Source organism: Xenopus laevis, chromosome 7L, assembly GCF_017654675.1.
Source record: "Xenopus laevis strain J_2021 chromosome 7L, Xenopus_laevis_v10.1, whole genome shotgun sequence".
In the NCBI taxonomy this organism is placed as follows: domain Eukaryota; kingdom Metazoa; phylum Chordata; class Amphibia; order Anura; family Pipidae; genus Xenopus; species Xenopus laevis.
This window is the reverse complement of record NC_054383.1, coordinates 137,957,280-137,974,172: the sequence shown is the minus strand read 5'-3', so window position 1 is coordinate 137,974,172 and position 16,893 is coordinate 137,957,280. Positions and strand designations below refer to the sequence as shown.

Sequence of the window (16,893 nt, the reverse complement as noted above, 5' to 3'; positions counted from 1 at the left end):
ATTCACTTACCCAGGGGAGGTTCCTGTCTGACCATGGGAAAGAGAACAGCCCAGGAGCAGGAAGTACAGAGAATCAGAGCTCTGTACCTGGGTAAGTACTGGGGGAGATTCACTTACCCAGGGGGAGGTTCCTGTCTGACCATGGGAAAGAGAACAGCCCAGGAGCAGGAAGTACAGAGAATCAGAGCTCTGTACCTGGGTAAGTACTGGGGGAGATTGGATTCACTTACCCAGGGGGAGGTTCCTGTCTGACCATGGGAAAGAGAACAGCCCAGGAGCAGGAAGTACAGAGAATCAGAGCTCTGTACCTGGGTAAGTACTGGGGGAGATTGGATTCACTTACCCAGGGGGAGGTTCCTGTCTGACCATGGGAAAGAGAACAGCCCAGGAGCAGGAAGTACAGAGAATCAGAGCTCTGTACCTGGGTAAGTACTGGGGGAGATTGGATTCACTTACCCAGGGGGAGGTTCCTGTCTGACCATGGGAAAGAGAACAGCCCAGGAGCAGGAAGTACAGAGAATCAGAGCTCTGTACCTGGGTAAGTACTGGGGGAGATTGGATTCACTTACCCAGGGGGAGGTTCCTGTCTGACCATGGGAAAGAGAACAGCCCAGGAGCAGGAAGTACAGAGAATCAGAGCTCTGTACCTGGGTAAGTACTGGGGGAATTGGATTCACTTACCCAGGGGGAGGTTCCTGTCTGACCATGGGAAAGAGAACAGCCCAGGAGCAGGAAGTACAGAGAATCAGAGCTCTGTACCTGGGTAAGTACTGGGGGAGATTGGATTCACTTACCCAGGGGGAGGTTCCTGTCTGACCATGGGAAAGAGAACAGCCCAGGAGCAGGAAGTACAGAGAATCAGAGCTCTGTACCTGGGTAAGTACTGGGGGAGATTGGATTCACTTACCCAGGTGGAGGTTCCTGTCTGACCATGGGAAAGAGAACAGCCCAGGAGCAGGAAGTACAGAGAATCAGAGCTCTGTACCTGGGTAAGTACTGGGGGAGATTGGATTCACTTACCCAGGGGGAGGTTCCTGTCTGACCATGGGAAAGAGAACAGCCCAGGAGCAGGAAGTACAGAGAATCAGAGCTCTGTACCTGGGTAAGTACTGGGGGAGATTGGATTCACTTACCCAGGAATCGATATAAATGGAACAGCCTTCATCCCAAGTGGATTAACCCATTAGCATTAAATTCAGCGCCAGACCCAGTACGATGGTTTGACAAATTCAATCTCATGAGCACTTACCTGAGCACAGCAATTTCCTCAGCCAGGGCCCGGCTTTCCCTCTCAGAAGCAGTGAGCTGCACCACCAGGCTGCCCTTGTCTTTCATCAGCTCCTCTTTCTCCTTTGAGGCGCGGAGCAGACACTCGCTCTGCAGCTCCACATCCCGACGGCTCTGCACTAGATCTTCGCTCAGCATGTTTCTCTGCCGGGAGACCTGTGGGGGGGGGGCAAAGTCTGTGACATGTTTCTCTGCCCCAAACCTGGGCCTTCATCTCATTATATGAAGACACGCCTACATCCTTGTCTTATAGATTGCAAGCTCTTCAGAACATGCAGAATTCCATGAATGGCATTTAATATTCTATTTTCTAAAGAGGGAAGCAGAGCAACTGCCCAACCAGCTTCCCTGGCTCTTGGCTCTGTCGCAGGAGACCTGGGTTTGTAGTCTTTCAGCGGCTGATGCGCCCCCTCCGACCCTACCAACCCTGCAATACTGATTCTGTTACCCACAATCAATAAGTGCAACGTATGTATACCCATGAATGTGCCCATGAATATCCCATGAAAATGCCCATGAATATACCCATGAAAATGCCCATGAATATACCCATGAATATACCCATGAATGTGCCCATGAAAATGCCCATGAATATACACATGGATATACCCATAAATATGCCCATGAATATACCCATGAAAATGCCAGTGAATATGCCCATAAATATACCCATAAATATGTCCATGAATATACACATAAATATACCCATGAATATGCCCATGAATATACCCATGAATATGCCCATAAATATACCCATGAATATACACATAAATATGCCCATGAATATACCCATGAAAATGCCTGTGATTATGCCCATAAATATACCCATGAATATGCCCATAAATATACCGATGAATATGCCCATAAATATACCCATGAATATGCCCATAAATATGCCCATGAATATGTCCATGAATATACCCAGAAATATACCCATGAATATACCCATGAAAATGCCCGTGATTATGCCCATAAATATACCCATGAATATGTCCATGAATATGTCAATGAATATACCCATGAATATACCCATGAATATGCCCATGAATATGCCCATGAATATGCCCATAAATATGTCTGTGAAAATGCCCATGAATATACCAATGAATATACCCATAAATATACCCATGAATATGCCCATAAATGAAGCCATGAATATGCCCAGCCTTACCTGCCCCAGCTGCTCCTGTAGCTGCACCCGCTCCTTGCGCAGAGCTTGTACCTCCAGCAGCAGCTTCTCCCGGGTCTGCTCCATGGCCTGCAGGGAGTTGTCCAGCCCAAATCGCTCCGTGTCCAGCTCCAGCTTCTCCTGCTCCAAACGGACCAGCTCATCACGAATGGAGGCTTTTTCCTGCTCCACCTCATGTTTCTGCCCCTGCAGATGGGCCCGCTCCTCCTCCAGCTGAGCAAAACCAATCCCACCATGTCAGGGTATGAGCTTCACTTCTATGGGGCCCTTAGCTAAACTGGATTTCATTGGCTGCTGCCAGTTTGGGGAAAATACGCCCCCTACTGATGAGACAGGATTGTGGGTTTATAGGGCTGAAGTCCCACCTGTTCCCTATGTGTAAAGCCCCACCCCCTTCTCCTCCTCTGATGTCACCCGTGTCCATCTGTGATGTCATTAGAGGGGTGAGTGAGAAGGGGTAGTCATGTACCAGAACAGGGCTATGGAGAGGGGCACACACTGTACCTGTGCAATGATTCGGCTGAGCTCGCTCTTGTCCTGCGCCAGACTCTCGTTCAGGGCGCTCATTTTAGACAGCGCATCTCGCAGTGACGCTTCTTCTGTCCTCTGTCTGTTCAGCGTCAGCTCCAGTTCTGCCAGTCGGGTCTCCGTCTGCCAAAGAAACCCAGAGGCATCATGGGAAAGTCACGTGACATGTGGGGGGTAGGTCTCTCAGTATATAGGGTGGGAGAAATGACTTCACTGATTAAGTTATACCATGTGACACATAGAAATGGAATGATGGATAAGTGGGCGGGGCCTGTAACATGAGACATTCCTGCTGTAGGACTGAAGGGGGCGCTCACCTTGGACAAAGCCTGGGAAATATCAACCTTCTCAGCCTCGGACACCTCCCTCTCCAGGGTGCACTTGTGCAGCGACTCCTTCACCACCACCAGCTCCTTCCTCAGGCCCGAAAGCTTCACCTCCAGCTGCTCCTGCGCCTTGTGCCTGTCCAGAGAGAGGCCTCACAGTCACCTAGTGCCACCCTGGCATCTGCACTGAGGAGTCCACCCTCCCTGATACCTGCCCCATCCCATGTACCCCACTATTTACCCCCTGTCCACATCCCGCAAGGTTCTCTCTCGATCCTGGCAGACGTCTTCCTTCTCCTCCTGCAGGAGGTCTCTCTGGCGCTGTAGGTCACTGTTGGCCAATTGGAGCTTCTCGTTTTCCTGGCGCTGCCCGTCCAGATGTTCCTGCAGGTTCTGCAAATTCTTCTCCAGAGTCGCCTTCTCCCTACAAAATGGACCTCAAAGTCAGGCCATGAGCTCAGCCCAGAACATCTCTTTCTACATCTCCTACATCTGACCTCCTCTGAGGCAAATACTCCTACATCTGACCTCCTCTGAGGCAAATACTCCTACATCTGACCTCCTCTGAGGCAAATACTCCTACATCTGACCTCCTCTGAGGCAAATACTCCTAGATCTGACCTCCTCTGAGGCAAATACTCCTACATCTGACCTCCTCTGAGGCAAATACTCCTACATCTGACCTCCTCTGAGGCAAATACTCCTACATCTGACCTCCTCTGAGGCAAATACTCCTACATCTGACCTCCTCTGAGGCAAATACTCCTACATCTGACCTCCTCTGAGGCAAATACTCCTAGATCTGACCTCCTCTGAGGCAAATACTCCTACATCTGACCTCCTCTGAGGCAAATACTCCTACATCTGACCTCCTCTGAGGCAAATACTCCTAGATCTGACCTCCTCTGAGGCAAATACTCCTACATCTGACCTCCTCTGAGGCAAATACTCCTAGATCTGACCTCCTCTGAGGCAAATACTCCTACAACCGCCTCCTCTGAGGCAAATACTCCTACATCTGACCTCCTCTGAGGCAAATACTCCTAGATCTGACCTCCTCTGAGGCAAATACTCCTACATCTGTCCTCCTCTGAGGCAAATACTCCTAGATCTGACCTCCTCTGAGGCAAATACTCCTACATCTGACCTACTCTGAGGCAAATACTCCTACATCTGACCTCCTCTGAGGCAAATACTCCTAGATCTGACCTCCTCTGAGGCAAATACTCCTACATCTGTCCTCCTCTGAGGCAAATACTCCTAGATCTGACCTCCTCTGAGGCAAATACTCCTACATCTGACCTCCTCTGAGGCAAATACTCCTACATCTGACCTCCTCTGAGGCAAATACTCCTAGATCTGACCTCCTCTGAGGCAAATACTCCTACATCTGACCTCCTCTGAGGCAAATACTCCTACATCTGACCTCCTCTGAGGCAAATACTCCTAGATCTGACCTCCTCTGAGGCAAATACTCCTACATCTGACCTCCTCTGAGGCAAATACTCCTACATCTGACCTCCTCTGAGGCAAATACTCCTACATCTGACCTCCTCTGAGGCAAATACTCCTACATCTGACCTCCTCTGAGGCAAATACTCCTACATCTGACCTCCTCTGAGGCAAATACTCCTACATCTGACCTCCTCTGAGGCAAATACTCCTATATCTGACCTCCTCTGAGGCAAATACTCCTACATCTGACCTCCTCTGAGGCAAATACTCCTACATCTGACCTCCTCTGAGGCAAATACTCCTACATCTGACCTCCTCTGAGGCAAATACTCCTAGATCTGACCTCCTCTGAGGCAAATACTCCTACATCTGACTTCCTCTGAGGCAAATACTCCTACATCTGACCTCCTCTGAGGCAAATACTCCTAGATCTGACCTCCTCTGAGGCAAATACTCCTACATCTGACCTCCTCTGAGGCAAATACTCCTACATCTGACCTCCTCTGAGGCAAATACTCCTACAATTGCCTCCTCTGAGGCAAATACTCCTACATCTGACCTCCTCTGAGGCAAATACTCCTAGATCTGACCTCCTCTGAGGCAAATACTCCTACATCTGTCCTCCTCTGAGGCAAATACTCCTAGATCTGACCTCCTCTGAGGCAAATACTCCTACATCTGACCTACTCTGAGGCAAATACTCCTACATCTGACCTCCTCTGAGGCAAATACTCCTAGATCTGACCTCATCTGAGGCAAATACTCCTACATCTGTCCTCCTCTGAGGCAAATACTCCTAGATCTGACCTCCTCTGAGGCAAATACTCCTACATCTGACCTCCTCTGAGGCAAATACTCCTACATCTGACCTCCTCTGAGGCAAATACTCCTTGATCTGACCTCCTCTGAGGCAAATACTCCTACATCTGACCTCCTCTGAGGCAAATACTCCTAGATCTGACCTCCTCTGAGGCAAATACTCCTACATCTGACCTCCTCTGAGGCAAATACTCCTACATCTGACCTCCTCTGAGGCAAATACTCCTAGATCTGATCTCCTCTGAGGCAAATACTCCTACATCTAACCTCCTCTATGGCAAATACTCTTAAACTGAGCTCCTCTGAGGCAAATACTCCTACATCTGACCTCCTCTGAGGCAAATACTCCTACATCTGACCTCCTCTGAGGCAAATACTCCTAGATCTGATCTCCTCTGAGGCAAATACTCCTACATCTAACCTCCTCTATGGCAAATACTCTTAAACTGAGCTCCTCTGAGGCAAATACTCCTACATCTGACCTCCTCTGAGGCAAATACTCCTGCATGTGGCTCAGTGACAAAGCGACACAGATGTTCCTACACGAGGATTCTGTACTATTTCTATTCTCTAATCCCTAGAGCAATTACACTGAGACCCACACGTTCCACTAGGCACTGCCAGTCATTACCCGCTGAGTTGCTCTATGTTATTGCGCAGTCGGGTGACATCACGTTCTACATCTTCCTTGGCGGCGCCCGTATTGTCCTTTTCTTGCTGGAGCTGCTGGATCTTCTGCTCTAAGACCCTGCGGTCATTTTCATTATCACTCAGTTGCTTCCGTAAGGAACCCACTGTCTCCTGCCCAGCCTCCAGCCGTCCTCTCAGCTCCTGCAAATGCCAGGGACAGTAAGCAAGTAGGGCAACATTGGCACAGTATGGAGAAATGGAGGCAATAGGGCAAGATGGAGACAGTAGGGCAAGATGGAGACAGTAGGGCAAGATGGAGACAGTAAGACAAGATGGAGACAGTAGGACAAGATGGAGACAGTAGGACAAGATGGAAAAAGTAGGACAAGATGGAAAAAGTAGGACAAGATGGAGACAGTAGGACAAGATGGAGACAGTAGGACAAGATGGAGACAGTAGGACAAGATGGAGACAGTAGGACAAGATGGAGACAGTAGGACAAGATGGAGACAGTAGGACAAGAGGGAGACAGTAGGACAAGATGGAGGCAGTAGGACAAGATGGAGACAGTAGGACAAGATGAAGACAGTAGTACAAGATGGAGACAGTAGGACAAGATGGAGACAGTAGAACAAGATGGAGACAGTAGGACAAGATGGAGACAGTAGGACAAGATGGAGACAGTAGGACAAGATGGAGACAGTGGGAAAAGAAGTAAACAACAACAAATGAGATGAAAACTGTTCAGTTCTTGGAATTCAACTCCCATCACCCACCAAAAGCCAACGAGTTGGAGTCCAGCCTCCCTTTGCTTATACTGTAGATCTTACCTGTATTTGGAGCTGCCTCCTTTGCAATGCTGAGTGCACGGCAGACATCGCGGATTCCCTGAAGGCTGGGGACAAGCTACGTCGGGGAGAGCTGCTGCGGTGGGGTGAGGAGCGTCTGAGGGGCGAGGAGGTGCGCAGGCTGCTGGAGAGCCCACGTAGACTGAATCCCAGTCCCTCACTCTCTGTGGGGTCGGAGGTGCGGTCGCTGCAGGAGAGCTGAAGGCCACTGTCTGTGTCACTGAGCACAGCCTGAGAGGAAACAAAGGGAGGTGTGAGCTTTGCACTGGTCACTTCTAATGCCCAAATTAATGCTAACTCCTCCCATACTGGGGCAACTGACTCACCTGAGTGAGATCTCGGAGTGTCTCCTGCAGCACCTCCCTCTCACACTTCAGCGCCTCCACCTCCTCTCCCAGCAGTGTGACCTGTTCTTCTGAGCGGCTCTTCTCCTAAAAGGCACCAGAAGGGTTTGTGACCCTCTCTTTGTAATTCTCACTCCCGTCCCCTCACTCTCCGACCCCCAGATACCCCTTTGCCCAACGCCAGCTGAACTATAACTCTCATTTCCTCTCATGTTACCTGCTCCTGCAGTCTCTGCCTCTCATTCTCTTTGCTCTCACTCTGCAGTCTCTCCAAAGTCTTATTGAGCTCAGTGACCCTGTGAGACAGAACCGGGGCGGAACCGTTAGTACCAATAGGAGCAGAGACTTGGGTCAGGGGAAGAAGCACTGTGGGTACTTACCTGGCATTCAGCTCTGCCTTCTCTGCATCATACGTTGCCTGTAACTGAATCATCTGGCGCACTTTATCCTTTAACTGCTCCTCCAGCTGTGCCAGTTGCAGCGCCTGTCTCTCCACCTGAACTACCCCAGTGCTCTCGGCCACTCGCTGGGACCCACTCACACTCAGACACGAGGCGTGGAGGGACCGGCAGGACTGGGACAGCTCCTTATGCAGCTGAGAGAGGTCACTGAGAGAGGAAGCAATGAGGGTCAACATCAAGTAAGAGGTACAGATCTATTATACACTGTCCTCCCCTAGATAAATTCCCACCTGACCATGGGAAAGAGAGCAGCCCAGGAGCAGGAAGTACATAGAATCTGCTCTGTACCTGGGCAAGTACTGGGGGAGATTGGATTCACTTACCCAGGGGGAGGTTCCTGTCTGACCATGGGAAAGAGAACAGCCCAGGAGCAGGAAGTACAGAGAATCAGAGCTCTGTACCTGGGTAAGTACTGGGGGAGATTGGATTCACTTACCCAGGGGGAGGTTCCTGTCTGACCATGGGAAAGAGAACAGCCCAGGAGCAGGAAGTACAGAGAATCAGAGCTCTGTACCTGGGTAAGTACTGGGGGAGATTGGATTCACTTACCCAGGGGGAGGTTCCTGTCTGACCATGGGAAAGAGAACAGCCCAGGAGCAGGAAGTACAGAGAATCAGAGCTCTGTACCTGGGTAAGTACTGGGGGAGATTCACTTACCCAGGGGGAGGTTCCTGTCTGACCATGGGAAAGAGAGCAGCCCAGGAGCAGGAAGTACAGAGAATCAGAGCTCTGTACCTGGGTAAGTACTGGGGGAGATTGGATTCACTTACCCAGGGGGAGGTTCCTGTCTGACCATGGGAAAGAGAACAGCCCAGGAGCAGGAAGTACAGAGAATCAGAGCTCTGTACCTGGGTAAGTACTGGGGGAGATTGGATTCACTTATCCAGGGGGAGGTTCCTGTCTGACCATGGGAAAGAGAACAGCCCAGGAGCAGGGAGTACAGAGAATCATAACTGGGGGAGACTGGAGATATTTACTGGAGGAGGTTATTAATGGGCTATGTTGTGTGGCCTGGCCCCTGTGCATTGTGGGAAGCAGCCCCAGTACAGCTGATATGAAGCCCAAATACTCACCGCTCGGTCATGGTTTTCACTTGGCTGAAGAGTCTCCGCAGACTGACCACTTGGCGCCAGAGGGAGAGCAGACGACTGTGCTCATTACTGAAGTAGGTGTTAAAGGACTGGGGGGAAACACAACTGTTATTAAAGGGACGGCAGATACAGGTGGGTGGGGGGGCAGGTGAAAATGATGAGAGTGTGGGACTGGAGGGTGGGAATAAAATTAATAAGACCAGTCAGATATTTGATTTCAAACAAGTGACCATTTAATAGTACTTGGTGGTTGCCGTTGGTAACTAGACCTCATTGGTGGGATGGGAAAGGGAAGGGAGGGAGTTGATGGGGGGGATGAATGACATAAATGAAGAAGGAGGAAGAGGAGAAGCAAATAAGGGACTAATTAAAATTCAGGCCAAGGGTCACTGGTACCTCCTCCTCTCGCCGCCACTCGCTTTCTCGCTGCTCCAACTCTTCACGGGCTTTAGTCCAATCAGCAGTCAGCTTGCGGAGGTCCTCGCTCAGCGCCTGATTGGCTGAGTTGGCCTGGTCCAGCTGCTCCCTTAGCATGGCATTAACCTGGGCCAGACTGGCACTTCTGTAATGGGACCAGGGAAATGGCCCCCGGATGGGACAGTGTTAATAGTAAGTGGGGGCCACACAGGAGAATGGGAGGGGCTTCAGTCACATGAGGATAAAGAAAAAAATGGAAACAAATACAAATATGGGGGCGCCATCACTCACCTCTGCTGTTCCTCCTCCAATCGGATAAGTGCACTCTCCAGATCATTATTTGTCTCCTCCTCATGCCGCAACCTGCTATCTGTCAGCTCCAGGCGACTCTGCAGCGACACCCCCAGGACATTTACTGACACTTTCCTGCAGAGCTCAACCTCCTACACAGCGATAACCCTAATAATAAACTCCACCCCTAATAATAACTCTACCCCTTATGATAATCCTACCCTAATAACCAGACCCCTAATAATAACTCTACCCCTAATAATAACCCAACCCCTAATAATAACCCGACCCCTAATAAGCCTACCCCTAACAATAACCCCACCCCTAATAATAACACAACCCCTAATAATAACACAACCCCTAATAATAACACAACCCCTAACAATAACTAGACCACTAATAATAACCCTACCCCTAATAATAACCTGACCCTTAATAATAACCCTACCCCTAATGATAACACAAAACCTAATAAAAACACAACCCCAAATAATAACCCTACCGCTAATAATAACACAACCCCTAATAATAACCCCACCCCTAACAATAACCCCACCCCTAATAACAATGCTAACCCCAATAACTACCCTAATAACAAGGAGACTGGGTGAGCACGTGTCCTGGGGTCCTATCAATATTGCCAATAAATCTGCCCAATAGCAGACATGTGCTTAGCTTATAGGATAAGTTAACCTTTAAAATAAGTGAATGTAAAATAGATGATGGGTCTATTCTAAGCACTTTTGCAATGTACATTCATTATTTATTTATTATTAATTCCAAGATATTAAGGGATACATGTGCTGTTACTATGAATGAATTGTGTTACAACAGCGCCACCTGCTGGTCAGTTTCCCACCAGTCTGACCAGCAAGTAGTCAAGGAAGTTGTCAGGAGAAAGAAAGAGGCTGATGTTCTTCTGCTTAGGAAAGATGTGAGAAAGGTTTCTAATTTTATTCCTCAGCAGAAGAACATCAGCCTCTTTCTTTCTCCTGACAACTTCCTTGACTACTTGCTGGTCAGACTGGTGGGAAACTGACCAGCAGGTGGCGCTGTTGTAACACAATTCATTCATATTAACAGTACATGTATCCCTTAATATCTTGGAATCAAAAATAAATAAATAATGAATGTAAATGATAAAAGTGCTTAGAATAGCCCCCTCATCAATTTTACATTCACTTATTTTAAATGTTTACTTATCCTTTATATATCGGGGTCTCGCTGGCATTAGCTCTGGGCACAGATTTGTTACTGCCATTTAAACCTCTGATTGGTTGTTACAGTCAATGACCCGGGACACCCAATTACAGCCTAAAGGCCAAACAAGACCAACTACATCACTGTCAGTTGCAAATCCCCAGATTTATTCTGCGCCCCAAATTCCCTCCAAAAATCTGCAGCCCTTACTGTGAGGCGCTCCTGCTCCAACTCTGAGGATCGTTCCAGAAGCTGCTGCTCCGCCTCTCCGCACTTCTTCTTATACTGCATGACCTGCGGCAGAAATAGAATCATGGCTGAGCATTCTGGGAGATGTAGTTTACCAACAGTTGGGGTGTCAGAGGCTGCTTCACCTTTGCCTGTAGTTTCTGCACAAGTTGCGCCTGTCGTTGCTGCCCCTCCTGATAGGCCTGAAGCTTTCGCTTATATGCGCCTTGCTCCTCCTCCAGCCTCCGCCTCAGCTCCACGTTCTGCTGCGCCAGACTCCTCGTCTCCAGGGAATCCTTCTCCCTCTCCCCCGCCTCCAGCCGCAGGGTCTGCTCCAGCTACACAACGACACAAACAGCTTCATAACAACACTCACACTCACTGCTGTCTGTCCTGTGCTCACCTGGGATATAAACAAGGTTGCTCTCCTTCCCATGGTCAAACTGAAATCTCCATATGGGTAAACGCATCCAATCTTCTTCAGAGCTGAGACTGGATTCACTTACCCAGGGGGAGGTTCCTGTCTAACCATGGGAAAGAGAGCAGCCCAGGAGCAGGAAGTACAGAGAATCAGAGCTCTGTACCTGGGTAATTACTGGGGGAGATTGGATTCACTTACCCAGGGGGAGGTTCCTGTCTGACCATGGGAAAGAGAACAGCGCAGGAGCAGGAAGTACAGAGAATCAGAGCTCTGTTACTGGGTAAGTACTGGGGGAGATTGGATTCACTTACCCAGGGGGAGGTTCCTGTCTGACCATGGGAAAGAGAGCAGCCCAGGAGCAGGAAGTACAGAGAATCAGAGCTCTGTACCTGGGTAAGTACTGGGGGAGATTGGATTCACTTACCCAGGGGGAGGTTCCTGTCTGACCATGGGAAAGAGAACAGCCCAGGAGCAGGAAGTACAGAGAATCAGAGCTCTGTACCTGGGTAAGTACTGGGGGAGATTAGATTTACTTACCCAGGGGGAGGTTCTAGCTCAACTAATGCAAATGGGCCCAGGCTATAAAAGATAATAATGAAGACAAAACCCAAATCAAACTATTTTGGCACCTACAGTGATCAGTAGAGAATCATTTGGTCCCATACACATAATAGACAAAGCTCAGAGATTGGATGGAGTAGGACAGTAGGACACACCTCCCTCTCTTCCGGCCAACCATGCGGCTCCGTGTGGCTCCTCCAGCTCAGGGTCTGGTCCAACTTACACAGCAACAAAGGCAGGTGACTGATAGAGAAGAACCAACATGCACTCTATACACACTCTATATACACTCTATACACACACACATATATATATATATACACACTCTATACACACACACACACACACACACACATATATATATATATATACACACACACTCTATACAAGCGCCATTAGGAACCCCGGGTATTGGCATCACACCATTACCCCAGTGCCAGTCACATGACATGTACATTGTTCTGGGGCAGCAGATTACACTGACCCCCAATGGAACCAATGAGATTTTATTGTATAACCCCCAGCCTTAATTACTGCTGGAAATGTAATAAAGGGGAAGTAGACAGGAGTTACCCACATCTGAATTGGTGACGGGATCCTCCCCCCTGAGGAGCAGACTCGCCTCCAACTGCAGCACAAGGAAAGAGCCAATGAGAGGAGGGACATTCACATCAATCTGCATATTCCTACCCACAACCCTTGGGGGCTGACAAAACGACCATATTATGGATATTATTGAGGTTGGTTCAACCCCAGACCAGGGGGCGTGTCTAGCAGTTCACTTTGCATCAGGCCAGTGGCATATTTAGTGGGAGCCTGAGATGGTGGGGGCACGTTAAAGGGGAAGTAAAGTCTAAAGGCTAGAAATGCTGTTTCTTGTATACTAAACATAAACATGAACTTACTGCACCACAAGCCTAATCAAACAAATGATTTATGCTTTCAAAGTTGGCCGAGGGGGGCTGTCATCTTGTAACTTTGTTATACATCTTTGCAAGACCAAGACTGTGCACATGCTCAGTGTGATCTGAGCTGCTTAGGGATCGTCATAAATGATCAAAACATCACAAGTCAAATAATATCTGCCAGAAGCCGATACAGCAAGACTGATTAATAATCAGAATATACAGACTGCACTGGGTAATGTGGATACAAATCTCTACACAGTCGCCGGCTGCTCTACAGGGAAACAAACAAAGCTGCTCGAGTTCTGGGAAGTAAGGCGGGGGCTCCCCCTGCTGTTGGAAAGTATGATTGTTTCCCTGCAGAGCAGTTAGGGACCGTCTGAAGTTTCAGCTGCCAGAGCAAGTAAAACGAAGAGGAGATTTCACTGCATACAGTCAGGTTTCTTATAAAAACCTTTACATCCCCTTTAAGGACCATGAGCCTTTGCCCCCATTATTTCATGAGCTGAGATCCCTGTTCTCTAAATGTAATGGGGATCACAGGTAACAAGCAGAAGAGGGGTGCAGGGAGTCACAGGTCAGGTATTCATTTAATGCTCAGTTAATACATATGGGGGTCTCCCTGGGGAGGTACCTGCACGGCTCCAGATAAAAGGGGGTTATATGGGTTGGCCCCCCTGCAGAATGGACTCAGAACCCCCTCATTACAGGGTGCTGGACTCCCACCCATATTATATGACACCTGCCCTGGTGGCACCCGCATGTAACAAACCCTTATACAGAAAACACAGGGGTGCAGGGAGTTCCATAGAAACACCCCACGGGATAAAAATGTTCTCTCACTATGAGCCCAGGACATGCTGCATCATGGGTAACAGGGAGTTACAGGGAGTGACCCGGGGCCCCCCAGCAGGAGAATCCCTTACTCAGCACAATGACACCTGGAGCAGAGCTAAAGCCACAAGCGGATTTGGGAGGCAAAGCTGTGGGATCCTGTCACTCTCACTGGCCCATCCGTCCGTCTGTCTGCCCCCCCCCCATTCTCAGACAAATCTCATCTCCTGGCTACTTGCCCGATCCACTCTCCTCCTGACATATCCCCCGGCCCCCTCCTCGGCCAGCGCCAGCTCATTTGTCTCTCCATCAGCAACAGTATAATCTCCCATCTGTGCAGAGAGGGAACAGGCCCGGGTGTCGGTGCTGGTAATGATAGAGTTAAATTGGACCCAACAGCCCCCCCTCCTCTTCCTCCTCCTCCTCCAACATAGAGAGCAAGGCTGCCGGGTACCAGTGGGGGTCACAGAGCTGACACTTATTCCACCTGCAGCCCCTGCATGACACTCCTTATCTTTGGCTGCCGTTCATTATGGGCCCCAGCCTCCTGTAACATAATTGTGTCCTAAGAGCTTGCAATCTACTGGACGCCTATAAATACTTCCCACTTCTAATTCATCTGCCTCATTCCCTACAGCACCGACCACTGGGATCCCCTTCATCTGCAATTATCTTCATTCACTAATTAGCCCAAACTGCAACATTCATCATCTCCATGGTAACCATCGCCAAAGCAACATCAATCCATATGTACAGTATCTACAGTCGACTCCTCCCACCAGTCATACAGACTCCTCCCACCAGCCACATATACAATAAATAGACTTCTCCCACCAGTCACATATACAGTAAATAGACTCCTCCCACCAGTCACAGATACAGTAAATAGACTCCTCCCACCAGCCACATATACAGTAAATACACTCCTCCCATCAGTCACATATACAGTAAATAGACTCCTCCCACCAGTCACATATACAGTAAATAGACTCCTCCCACCAGTCACATATACAGTATATACAATATATAGAAATATTTAGATGCTGAAGCAATTGAAAGAGTTAAAGCCCCAAATACAGAAGGAATCTGCCCCCCCCCCCCCCCGTGCCAGTGACAGAGGGACGTGTTTAAAATGTATAAACCCCAGGGGGCAGTAGATGTTTTGTCCCATTCTAATCCCAGGGGCAGGTCTGGACAGGTCCAAGTGACGCAGAAGGGGGGACAATAGTGAGGAGTCTGGGGGGCCCATTCTCACACTCAGTAACTCCCAGCAATTCGTCTCTGTGTCACTGGGCACAACTCCCGGGCAGGTCTCAGCCTGTTTCTTCCATTCACTGCCCGGGGCCAGTCTGGACTTGACTGAGAGGGAAGGGGGGGGCACAGGGACAATAAAAGGGAGAGTTAATTACATAACTACAACTCCCAGCATTCTCACTGACACCTCAGTCTGTCCGTATCATTCAGGGGCCCTGGGCTGCCCAGGACTCATTTGGGAGCACTCTGAGCCCCAGTACAAAACAACAGGCCACTGAGACATTTCGTGCTGCTGAGTGACATAAGAGGGGTTGCTGGCACTGTACCCCCCTGTGCCACAGACACCCCCCCCCGTTACTTCCAACCTGCCCCCAGCAGCCAATCAGATGCTGTTTCATTTAACCAAACCCAAATGGAGTCCAATTGGCCATTCACTGATTGGCTCCAAACCAAATAAGTAACATCCAGTGACATCACACAGGGAAGCAGTGACATCACACAGGGAAGCAGTGACATCACACAAGGGGTGGGACTTACCCTCTCACTGATGGCATTGTATTTAATGGCCAGTTCGTCCCTCTCCGCACGGCTCTGGGCCAGGAGATCTTCCACTCGGGACAGTTCCTGCTGGAGGATCCGGTTCTCCTCTTGCAACGACAGGAGGGACGACATGTCTGGGGGGAGGCCTGTGGGGGAGGGGTCACAAGTCAGAAATGTACAGAGAAAGGGACGAAACTCCAATGACTCTCTGCCCCTAAAAGCTGCAGCCGCATATTCACTGCCCAATTCCCCCCAAGTAAATACTCAAGCCATGAAATTCTACCGCAAAAACTTTATTTATCTGTGTTCAACTGTATGAGTGGGGGCGGCCATGATTGTTCTGATGAGCTCCGCCCACGTCATACTGAATATATAATATACTTATATAGCTTTATCCACTGACTGTACAACACATTCCCCTCTACTGACATGGCAGCACCCCTGCTTTATACTGAACAGGAGATTCCTGTCTGACCATGGGAAAGAGAACAGCCCAGGAGCAGGAAGTACAGAGAATCAGAGTTCTGTACCTGGGTAAGTACTGGGGGAGATTGGATTCACTTACCCAGGGGGAGGTTTCTGTCTGACCATGGGAAAGAGAACAGCCCAGGAGCAGGAAGTACAGAGAATCAGAGCTCTGTACCTGGGTAAGTACTGGGGGAGATTGGATTCACTTACCCAGGGGGAGGTTCCTGTCTGACCATGGGAAAGAGAACAGCCCAGGAGCAGGAAGTACAGAGAATCAGAGCTCTGTACCTGGGTAAGTACTGGGGGAGGGGATTGGATTCACTTACCCAGGGGGAGGTTCCTGTCTGACCATGGGAAAGAGAGCAGCCCAGAAGCAGGAAGTACAGAGAATCAGAGCTCTGTACCTGGGTAAGTACTGGGGGAGGGGATTGGATTCACTTACCCAGGGGGAGGTTCCTGTCTGACCATGGGAAAGAGAACAGCCCAGGAGCAGGAAGTACAGAGAATCAGAGCTCTGTACCTGGGTAAGTACTGGGGGAGATTGGATTCACTTACCCAGGGGGAGGTTCCTGTCTGACCATGGGAAAGAGAGCAGCCCAGAAGCAGGAAGTACAGAGAATCAGAGCTCTGTACCTGGGTAAGTACTGGGGGAGGGGATTGGATTCACTTACCCAGGGGGAGGTTCCTGTCTGACCATGGGAAAGAGAGCAGCCCAGAAGCAGGAAGTACAGAGAATCAGAGCTCTGTACCTGGGTAAGTACTGGGGGAGGGGATTGGATTCACTTACCCAGGGGGA

General features: G+C 49.4%; 1 protein-coding gene across 3 annotated transcripts in view; it reads right to left on the bottom strand.

Moving 5' to 3' along the window:
• Positions 1-16,893, bottom strand: part of LOC108695958 (rootletin) — a 43,015-nt gene that overhangs the window by 17,231 nt on the left and 8,891 nt on the right. For all 3 annotated transcript variants that reach the window (XM_041569887.1, XM_041569885.1, XM_041569886.1), the window contains exons 3-18: positions 15,627-15,775; positions 11,261-11,452; positions 11,097-11,180; positions 9,687-9,784; positions 9,375-9,540; positions 8,961-9,067; positions 7,807-8,034; positions 7,644-7,722; positions 7,409-7,513; positions 7,065-7,313; positions 6,236-6,435; positions 3,572-3,754; positions 3,322-3,466; positions 2,981-3,127; positions 2,459-2,689; positions 1,250-1,443 (exon numbers count right to left, since the gene is read on the bottom strand). In XM_041569887.1, the coding sequence (XP_041425821.1) occupies positions 1,250-1,443; positions 2,459-2,689; positions 2,981-3,127; positions 3,322-3,466; positions 3,572-3,754; positions 6,236-6,435; positions 7,065-7,313; positions 7,409-7,513; positions 7,644-7,722; positions 7,807-8,034; positions 8,961-9,067; positions 9,375-9,540; positions 9,687-9,784; positions 11,097-11,180; positions 11,261-11,452; positions 15,627-15,761 (2,543 nt within the window). In that variant the 5' untranslated portion in view covers positions 15,762-15,775. The remainder of the gene's footprint in view (positions 1-1,249; positions 1,444-2,458; positions 2,690-2,980; positions 3,128-3,321; positions 3,467-3,571; positions 3,755-6,235; positions 6,436-7,064; positions 7,314-7,408; positions 7,514-7,643; positions 7,723-7,806; positions 8,035-8,960; positions 9,068-9,374; positions 9,541-9,686; positions 9,785-11,096; positions 11,181-11,260; positions 11,453-15,626; positions 15,776-16,893) is intronic.